The following is a 10,637-nucleotide window of genomic DNA, read 5'->3' as shown; positions in this document are numbered from 1 at the left end:
AGGGCTGAAGTCCCCAGTTCAGGTAGTGGTGGAAACTTCTCTCTCCCCAGCAGTGCTCCAGGGGCCATGGTGGTGGTGGTGGTGGTGGTGGTGGTGGTGGTAGGGTGTTCCCTCCTTCTGTCCCCACGTCTCCTCCAAACTCAGCAGACCCTTCAAAAGCATCTGGGCCCCTCTGTCCTGGCCTCACCCTCTCACCTGGACGAGCCACTGGTCTCAGGGGTCTCCAGTTTCCCACCTTGATCTGTTCTCCACAGTGCCACCGGTGGGATCTTTCTAGAACGCAATCCTGAGAACCTTCCGAAGCTCAGCCTACCACACAGAGAGGACTTTCAGGCTGGCAACAGCCCAGCTTCCCAACTTCACACCAAACTACTCACTGTTTTCACCTGATTCCAAGAGTTAGAATAAAGAGGCATGTGCTGGCCTGTAGTTGGACGTGTAGACTTCCTCTCGCACACCCCTTCTGGCTCTGGGCTCTCTGCCAACTCCAGCATCTCCCCAAGCCTTGTACAATGGTTAGATGCACGGACTCCAGAGATAAATGGGCCCGGACCTGAGCCCTGCCTCTCCCCACCCAGCTGCGTGTTCCTTGGGCAAATAACTCAAACACTGTGACCCTCAGTATGTCCATCTATAAAATGGACATAGTAATTCCTGCCTGGTGGTATTAGCGTGAGGATTCTATGAGATGGTGTGCACAGCCCGGTGCCTGGGATGTGGGAAAGGCTCCGAAGACGCTACCTTTTCTACAAGGTGCTGCATCTGGGGCTGAGGAGCTTGCCCATGGACGTGACCACAGGCCCCACCTAGTCCAACCTCCATACTCTGAGATTGGAAATGACGTTCCCAAGGTCATGCAGTGCATTGGTGTCAGAGAAGGGTTAGCTGCCTTCTTTGTTTGTAGAGAGGGCACTCGGGAAGGGATTGGGGTTCGTTGCCTCCATGAGAATTCATGACACGGAAAATTCTAGAAGGGTGCTATCCCCTGGTCAGGAGAACCAAGATAGACTACAAGCAGTAACACGTGGCATGTCTTCTTGCCGGGTAATCCCCAGATCCTTTCTGGCGGGGCCTGCCGCTCCCTCGGGCAAAGGGAGAGCCATCATTTCATGGCAGGGGATGCCCCGCTTGGAGGGGATCCTTGGAACCCCTCATCCGCCTTAGCCCCAGGCCCAGCCTCACCATGTCTGCCATCCCAGAGGGACAGTGTGGTGCCCGGCACAGCATTCACCAACCATCTCGCCTCTGGCCCCCTCCAGCCAGCCTGGTGGGCACCTCGACCAGGAGGGGACATCCTGGTGCGGACGCTCAGTTCCCACGTCCCCAGGCCCAGGACCCTTTCAGCAGGTGGCTGAAGGAGCTCTCCCTGCAGCCCTGCCCCCTCACCCCTCCCTGGGAAGCCCTCTGATCCCAGCCCTGCTCTCCCCCCATGTCCCTGGGAGACTGGGTCACTCGGTCCTTCTCCCACAGAGAAAGAGCAATGCCCTCCCCTCCTCCCCTTCTCCCCTGCTGGGCCTGGATGCCCTCTGTGAGACCACAGCCTTCCGTTCCTCGCCAGTTCCCACATCCCTGCCCCTGCTGTCTGACGGACCCTCTCCCCTTCTGCCATCCCACCCCCATGGCACCCGCGCCCCTCCTCCCACGGCGCTGCCCTCCCCCCAGCCTCCGAGGGGTGCTGTGGTGAATCAGGGGCCCTTGCCAGGGCCTCTTGGCATTCCTAGCCCGGCCTGCTAAATATACATCCTGAGTCCGGGAAGGAAACACCACAGAGCAGTTAACTCTTTCACTTCCAGCAGCCGCTAGAGGGCGGCCACGGAGGGGGTGCTGGCAGGCCCGGGTGGGGTGGGGGGTGGGGGCTCCCAAGGATCCTCTGCCCAAGCTGAACAGGAGGGCAGGAGGGCAGGAGGGCAAGCCAGCCCCTCACAGCATGCCGGAGGGATGGGATCTTGGGGTCAGGGCTCCAGGGTCCGGGGTCGGGGATGGGGGGGAACTGTGGGAAGGAAACCAGCTGGGCTCGCATGCCCACCCCTGGCCCCCCAACACTCCTGTGCAGGAGGAGGGCAGGTGGGGCCCCCTTGCTCAAATCTCATGGTGGCCTGGGGTGAAGTCAGGCCCTAACCCACTCAGCTCTCCTTTTACAGAGAAGGTGAGGTAGTGTGGGGCAGGTATCCCACTTTCTTCTGGACAGGGGGTGGGAGGGGTCCCCTTTTCAGGCCACTTGGACAGAGGAGTGAAGGCCTGAGTTAGGAGGTGGTGGGCATCTCGCTCCTGGCTGGCCCAGAATCAGCCTCCACCTTCCCTCCTTCCCTCCATGGTGGGCGAGCCCCCCAGCACGGCAGCCCCAGCCCAGGCCTGCCACCCACGCTCCCCGAGGCCTGCCAGGCTGTCCTAGCTATGAACAGGGGTCTGCAGGCTGGTGAGGTCAGTGGGGCTGGCAGGGCTGGGGTGGAGACCAAGGGGGGCAGGCCAAAGCCTCTCCCTCCAGCTCTGTGACCAGAAGGTGGAACTCGGCCGGCTTCAGGCAGGGACGGAACCACCCCGGGTCCCACCTCTGCTCATGACTCACTGCGGGGTTTGGCAGTCTCTCTCCTTCCTCACCTCCCCGGCCCCTTTCCCTCCATCCTCGTCACGTGGGGCCGCTGCCGAGGCTCAGACTCTCTTGGATGCCCAAGTGGCTGCCGTGGCTGGGACCCACTGGCCAAGGGGGTGGGGCCAGGCGGCGATAGACTAGGGTGGGGTGAGTGGGAACCCAGAGGCACTGGTCGAGGGGCAGGCTCCCCACCATGGGAAAGGCAGTGCCACTGACCGGGATACCAGCGGGAGGGGCTGACTGGACCCTGCCGTGGGTGGAGGGAGGAGGCCAATGAAAGGGCCCTTTACACAGTGCCACGCACAGGAAACCATTCCAACCACCAGAATGAGCTGGGTAAACTGCAGTGACCTGGGGGCCCTCTGGGCTCCCCAGCCCCAGCGTGGCAGCTGGCATGGCTTCAGGGTGGAGGGGAGTGACAGGGGGAACAGCGGATCCCTCCCACCCGGCCACTCCCCAAGCTGGCTGCAGGCCCCAGGGCAAGCACACTTTCTTCCAATATCTTGGGTCTTTCTACAAATCTGGCTTGATGCCCCGCGGGTCGGTTTCCATCCAGCCAGTCCTGCGGCGCCCCCTGCTGTCCGAGCCCACAGCGACAGACAAAAGGAGTGGGTGGGCCCCAAGACCCGCTGAAGGCCTCAAGCGTCCCCTTTGGCCAAGGAGGTGGGCGCGGGGAAAGACGAGATCCCCAAGATGACGTGTGGAAAACCATCCAGTCGTCCCCGCTACAACATCTGTCATCTGGCTGGCCAAAGGGCTCAGTGTTTAATTCAGTAAATCCTGCTTGGGGTAGGGGGCAGGAGTAGGGGGCCGGGGCGGCGGGGGGGGGGGCCCTCTCCAGCCTCATTGCTGAGAATAGCAGGTTCTCTTAGAAGCCTCTCCCCTTGTCCCCATTTTGGCCGCTGCCACTCCCCACCTTGACAGGACAGGGACAGCCGTGGGCCCAGTTGACCCAACCTGTGTACCCCTTTTTTTGAACAAAAAGGAAAAGGGGAAAGAGTGAGCCGTTGAGCCCCTCAAGGGGACAGCTGCAGGGAGCTGGAAGCAAAGCGGCAGGGCTGCGCCAGGGCCGGGGGACTGAGCACGTGGGAGAACGCACGCGGGCGACGCCGGACATCCAGGCAAGTCTCTGAGCCCTGGCCGGATGGAGATGCTCTAGGGGTGGTGGACGCGACAGAGGGGGACCCTGGAAGCCTGGCCAACGGCACATTGGCTCTCCTGCCCGAGCACAAGGGAGAAGGGGGCCAGCATCCCAATCAGGAGTCGGAACATAAGGAAAACTTTCTGAGCCAAAAGGTCCACTTGGTGTGGAGCTGAGACCGGCTGGAGCGGACTCTGCAGATGGGCTGGTAGAGGAGAGACGGTGAGCCACTCCACAACCACCCCAGTCTTGCCCTCCTTCGGGACATCGTTGAGAGTCAGCGATAGAAACTCATGAAGGCAGCGGCAAGAGCAGCTTTAATGATGGCCCGCACGTCGGTGATCCGGATACCCACGCGAAGAGCTCTTCATTTTGTTAAAGAGCTCTTCATTTTGTTAAAGACATTCAAAAGGAATGTTGCTCAGTCCCTCTTATCAGGGAACTATGATCGTGCTTTTCAAATCTGGTAAGTCGGGGACCAAATAGTCGTAAGCGGCACAAAGCACCGCTGAAGCCTCCCTTCCCCCAGTCTGCCCCCACCCAGGGCGCTTGCAAGGCGCTGGGAGGCCCCGGAACCAGCTGCCCTGCTCTCCACCAGCAGAGGGCTGCGTGCTCTGCGTGTCACTTCTCTGAGCTCCCATTTCCTCCGTCAGAAAAATGGGGACTGTACTCGGGACCCAGGGTTGTTTGGAAAAATTGGTGTCGCCCCAGCCTGTGGGTCCGCGTGAGGTCCCATTCACGTGAACACCCTGGTTCTGGCGGTTCCATGCCCCCACCTGTGCCAAACCCTCCGTGTCCCCACAGAGCCTCCCCACCCGCTTCTGGAAGCGTCTGGTTTCCTCCGTGATCAGAAGCCGCTGAGTGAATGGGGCTTGTCGCGGACAGCCCACTGGCCCATCGAGAGAGGGTCCCATCATGGGTCTTGTCCCGGCTACAGTCCAGCCTTCCATGACAATGCTCTTTTCTGGTCCTGGAGGGCTCTCAGAGGTTTCTTCTGGAGGGGGGTAAGGTTGCCCCTCCACGGTGTTCCACTGGATTCTGCATCAGGAAGGTGTCTTTCGGGCACCTGGGTGGCTCAGTGGGTTAAAGCCTCTGCCTTTGGCTCAGGTCATGATCCCAGGGTCCTGCTCTCTGCTCAGCGGGGAGCCTGCTCCCCACCCCTCCCCCCGCCTGCCTCTCTGCCTACTTGTGATCTCTGTCAAATAAATAAATAAAATCTTAAAAAAAAAAAAAAAAAAAAAAAGAAAGGCACCTTTCTTCCCCGTGCCTCCCTCTGTAGGCTGACCGGGCCCCTCTGCTTGCCTGAGAAGCATCGTTCCAGCCTCTAGAGCCTGCTCTTCCCCGAGATCCCTGGCCTGGCACACCTCCCTCCTTGGGGGACCCTCCGTGCCCAGAACACACTCAGGGTCAGCCTGGACCCTGCGCTGCCAGCAGTGGTGGTGCTGGGGGGTCCCCCTTCCTCTCTCTGAGCTCGAGACCCGATGTGTCCCAGAATTCAGAACTCTTCAGAACAGAGAAGGGTCACGTGTGGCCTGTCCCATGCTCGAGGTCTCGGTTCCAGCCGCCACAACCGCAGACAGTCTGCAGGGAACCACTGTGTCCATGCTCCCTCGTCCTGCCTCAGGTCAGGTCAGGTTTGGCCACTAAATGTGACCGTGGCAAACTTGGGACAAATGTTTTGGTTCTCAGAGCTCTTAAGAACTATGGATAAAGTTTAGAATTATGGATAAAGGACGGAGGGCCTGCCTTTTCCCCTTTTGGGTACGACTGAAAGTCCCCTCCTTGATGCTCCTGTTCTGGGGAGAAGGGGAAAGCCGAGTATTTATTTTGCACTGACGGTGTGCCCTGTGCATTTCTGGCTCTTTCTGCTGGGCCATGCCACTAAGGGGTTGGGTGCTGGTGGGCCCCGGCCTGGACCGCCCATCCAAGGGGAAAGGTCAGCTCCGCTGGACCGACTGGGAAGCAGAAAGCAGCCGCTAATGTGTTTACCCAAAGCCCAGAGCAGGTGGGAGGTCCATCTGCTAATCTCTCCCAGCTGCCTCTCCCGACTGGCACCATGGCGGAGAGAAGAGAGGGGCCCAGGAGAGGCTGGGAGGGGCCCGGGGCACCTGATCTGCTGGGCCTTCCTCCCCCGGGGTGGAGAAAGAGGCCCTCCTCTAAGTGGAGCAGGCTGAGTGCTCCCTTCCCATCCCTCCTCCCGGGGCTGAGAGGCACTTCCTGTCTCATCGGGCAGCAACAATGAAAACCCGAGGGCCCTTCTGGGGCCCTGAACCTGTTCTGGTCCCAGGGCAGGGAGTTAAGTGGAATGGAGCAGGATGATTGAGACTCAAGGGGTGGTGTCGCCCCAGGGCTGGGACATCAATCTGCTTTCAGATCACCCCTTTTCCCAAGGAGCCGTCCTCCCCTTACTCGGCAAAAGCATTGGGTTCTCCCAGCCTCGAATATACAGGGGCTCCTACCCATGGCTTCCTTCCATCCTGGCCTTACCACTGGAAGCCAGAGAAGTGATGACTTGGGGAGTGAGAAGTAGGCTCTGGAGGGTGGGGGTGGAGTGGGAGCTGGAAATGATTCCTATCCATCCACCTGCCCATCCATCCATCCGTCCATCTGCCCGCCTGTCCATCCATCTAGCCACCCACCTGTCCACCCATCCATCCACCCACCCGTCCATCCATCCATCCACCTGTCCATCCATCCATCCATCCATCCACCTGCCTGTCCACCCATCCATCCACCCACCTCCATCCATCCATCTGTCTGTCCATTCATCCATCCATCCATCCATCCACCTGTCCATCCATCCATCCACCTGCCTGTCCACCCATCCATCCACCCACCTCCATCCATCCATCCGTCTGTCCATTCATCCATCCATCCATCCATCCGTCAGTGCGTCCATCCATCCATCCATCCACCTGCCCATCCATCCATCCATCCATCTGTCCGCCTGTCCATCCATCTAGCCATCCACCTGTCCACCCATCCATCCACCCACCCGTCCATCCATCTACCCACCCGTCCATCCATCCATCCATCCATCCACCTGCCTGTCCACCCATCCATCCACCCACCTCCATCCATCCATCTATCCGTCCATCTTGCCTTTCATTCGTTCATCCAACCCCCGTTGATCTGGCCTTCGTAACGTGCCAGGTGAAATGTCCCTCATGAAGGAATGTCCAGAGCAGCTGACACTGTTAGCCTATGCCTGGCAGAGCCCTCTCCTTGTGCCAGGAAGTGGAAATTGTTGGTGCAGCTCACGTGAGAGTTGGATAAATTGGACACCCCCGCACCTGGGGAGCCGCCCCCACAGGAAGGAGCCTTCCCTGCCCCGCCCTCAGGTGGCAAAGTAGGGTGTTGATAAAGTTTTACGAGCACACCACAAGGGCAGCAGTAGCTCTGGCCCTGCTGGTCCCTGCCTCTACGGTCCTGCCCCTTTGGGAAGTCCTGGGGGCTTTTGGGCAGGGCCCACCACCAGGCCCTCCGGCTGTGACCCCAGCATGCAGGGCAGGTGGGCGTCGTGGAACACCTCTCGGACGGTGGCCCGGAAAGTCTTGCTGACAAAGCAGTAGAGGCCAAAGTTGACTGCGGTGTTGAGCATGGCTGCCATGTTGGCCACGTCCAAGGCCAGGTGGACCCTCCAGTCCCGGTGGACGGGGGCCACGTACAGGTGGTAGAGCATGACGAAGATCCGGGGTGCCCAAAGGAGGGCGAAGAGTGTGGTGACGCCCAGGAGGATAGCTGTGCTCTTGCCCACCCGGGGCCGCTGCCCACTCGGGCTACGCCTCCGTAGTCGGCAGATGATGGCCGAGTTGGTGATTAGAAAGACGCCACAAGGGATAAAATAGACCGTGAGGCAGTGAGCCCACTTGAGGACCTCATCCAGCATGCTGGGGGGGTCCGCGTCCCTCCACACATCCAGCCACCAGTAGAAGGGGATGCCGGTCAGCACAGAGACACTGAGGACAGTGGCGATGGACCGGCGGGTCCGGCCTGGGGACGAGGTGGCCCGGTGCTGCAGGGGGTGGCACAGGGCGCTGTAGCGGTCCACGGTGAGCAGGACAGCAATCCAGACTGAGGCATGATTGGCGGCGAACTCCAGGATGTTAGCGGAGCGCACCACAGCCCGGGGCACCTGCCGGGCCAGCACTGCCCCCTGTAGGAGGAAACCCACGAACACGATGACCACCTGGGTGACGATATCCGAGGCCGTGAGTGCCAGAAGGTAATAGTAGGAGGGCTTCCTGGTCCTGGTGGCCAGCCGGGCCAAGGCCACTGTGGTCAGGAGGTTGACTGATGGCGACAGAGGTCACAGAAGGCAGAGGGCAGAGGGGTTAGAAGGGCTGCTTAGACTATGTTTCCAAGGGGTTATCCTCGTCCCTCTCCTCTCCCTGGCTTCTCTTTTCCTCTTCCTAGACCCTTAAAGCTCACTTTATCAGGGAGGCTAACCAGGTCAGTCATGCCCTGTCCATCTATCCACCACAGGCCATTGTCTTCACTTGGGGGCAAGGTGGGTAATTCCCCAAGGCTGAGACCATCTGTCCTTTCCCGACTCCACTTCCCGACCTGTCCCCTAGCTCTGCTGCTCTCAGAAGCAGTAGACCATAGGGGAAGATTTCAACCAAGCTGAGGGCAGTCCTACATGAACTTAGCCTAGCACAGTGCCCACTGCAGGGGGCAGGGAGGTGGCGCGGAGAGGGCTGTCCCTTCTGGTGACATCTTGGCTTTAGCCATGAGCACCCCAAATCCCGGCCCCTCACTTTTACTCCCCACTAGGCTTTGTTCCCCAATGACCCAGATCGCTCTATAAAGTCAAAGGGTGTCCTGGAGTCTAAGGTTCTGGGTCCCAGGGTTCAGCACAGAGGATGGACACCCATTGAAGGTGGAGCCCCATTTCTGTCCACCCCCAATGCTTCCCACTCACCAGGCAGCCCCAGGCCCAGCAGGGTGCTGTAGTAGATGACAGGGATGACACCAGCCACACATGGGGACAGATCCGGGATTTCTGGCCAATGGCCTTCCAGTTCCTGGCTTGGGCCACTGCCATTGGCTGTGGGCAGCGGGGTCGCTCGTGGTGGGCCAGCTAGGGAGAGTGGAAGGGTCGGGTTAGAGCATTAGGTCTCTCTCTAGCCTGCCCCTGCCCCGGAGATCTTTATTCCCCCCATTCTCTGCATGTCCCCTGGTCAGGCCCAGCAAACGGCCATCCCTATGGCCAGGTCCAGCCCACCCCATCCCTCAGGGACCTGACTCCCCCATTAAAGGGAAGAAGTCCTCCGTGGCATTTCATGCTGACACAGACACGATTTCTCCATTGTGTTTCTCGAGGCGCATCTTCTGTCTGGAAGTCAGGGCCCTGAAACAGGCCGGACGGCACAGTCAGGGCTTGGGCAGCCGTGTTCTTAGTGAGCAGCCTGGGTGATTCTCACCCACGGTGACTCACAGCAGCCACTCGGTTCCACTCAGCAGCCGCCCGCTCCCGAAGGAGTGACATTACTGGGCTTCCTGCCCTTTTCCCTGAAGAGCAGCCCCCTTCGTCGGGGAGCACTACCGGAGCTGGGATGGCCCGGGGTTTTCAGACGGGGAAACTGAGTCTAGAGGAGTCAGGTGACCACATAGTCTGGTCCTTGCTCCATTCAGCCTACACTTTGGGTCTTTAGGTTTCATAGTCCAGGTTTAAATTTCCTGCTGAAGCCCCCCTCCACCGCCCCAGTCATCCCTGCCCTCCCCGATGTTGTACCTCCCCCCGCCCCAGCTGAACCTAGTTTCCCCACCCACTGCTCATCAGTGACCCGCTTCAAGCTTCTTGATCCCTCCCCTGTTCCTCACCTGCCTGCCACTGTCCTCTCCCCTCCCTCCTCGTTCTGGATACTTTACCTGCCTCCTGCCCCTCAAGCGTCATGCTCCTGGGTCCTGAGTCCTAGGTCACCTCTCGGCTTTTCCGGGGGTCCCCGCAGCTCCCTCCCAGCATCGCCAGCTCTCCAAGGGGTGGTTTGCCCTACGATTCTTCCCGCAGCACTGAGACTGGGCTGGTCAGTGCAGAGAGGTGGGGTGGCGGGAGGAGGGAGGAGGAGGAAGGAAAGGGTGGGGCCGAGGCCAGGGGAGTGAGCCTCCGCCGTGGACTGGACCTGCAGCAAAGCAGGATCCCCGAGGGTGCACAGGCAGGGGTCAGGCTGAGAGGGAGACCTTGAAGAGGGGGCTGGACTGCGGCTCTGGAGAGGCCGCCTCATGTTCCAGGGCACTCTGGGGACTGGCCTGGGTTCAGCCACGGCATTGACATCCTGAGGGTGAGGACTTCCGGACGAGGCAGAAGGATCCCATCTGTGGCATCAAAGAGAGGAGGGCATGGGGGGGGGGCAGTGCAGAGCAGGGGTGAGGCCACCATGGGCAGGGCCCAGATCTGGAGAGAGGCCCCATAGGCTAGGTCTGAAGGAGTCAGCTCTGTAGCCGCAGCAGGCAGTGGGACAAGGAGGAGTCTCCCTGGGGGCTTTGGGCCTGGAAGGGTGGCTTGAAGCCATTACAGTGGTGGCAGCGACCTCTGGGAGAAGCCTGGCCGGGCTACCAGCAGCTCTGGGAGTCTCAGACCCAGTGGCCCCCACGAGCGGTTGTTTTCTTAGCCTCGGTGGACTGGACCATCCCCCCAGGAATATTAGTCACCGGCAAGTAAACAGCAGCAGGTGCAGGCGGCGCTCTGGAGAGGCTGGAATCTGTGCCCACCGGCCCCCCCACTCCCTCGGGGAAGTGACCCGTGCAGCCCACAGTGGGCACCAGGGACAAACATGTGGCCTGACTCCGGAGGACATCTGAGGTCCAGTCTGGAATCACTTCCTGTCCCCATCTCTGGGAATGTAGAAGGCCGGCTTCTGGGCTCACTCAGATAGATCCCACCTCTGGGGCTGGGGCTACCTG

General features: G+C 60.3%; 1 protein-coding gene across 1 annotated transcript; it reads right to left on the bottom strand.

Moving 5' to 3' along the window:
- Positions 1 to 7,152: 7,152 nt before the first annotated feature.
- On the bottom strand, positions 7,153 to 9,958 carry GPR142 (G protein-coupled receptor 142; the record flags this gene model as incomplete). The annotated part of the gene is made up of 3 exons (XM_080826678.1): positions 7,153 to 8,024; positions 8,656 to 8,814; positions 9,658 to 9,958. 3 exons carry the CDS (start codon positions 9,956 to 9,958, stop codon positions 7,153 to 7,155), a joined length of 1,332 nt encoding a protein of 443 aa, XP_080682804.1.
- Between the last annotated feature and the right edge of the window lie 679 nt (positions 9,959 to 10,637).

The sequence above is a fragment of the Martes martes genome (genome assembly GCF_963455335.1).
Source record: "Martes martes genome assembly, chromosome: 16".
NCBI lineage: Eukaryota > Metazoa > Chordata > Mammalia > Carnivora > Mustelidae > Martes > Martes martes.
The sequence above is the reverse complement of the archived record's forward strand: the minus strand, read 5'-3'. Positions and strand labels throughout refer to the sequence as shown.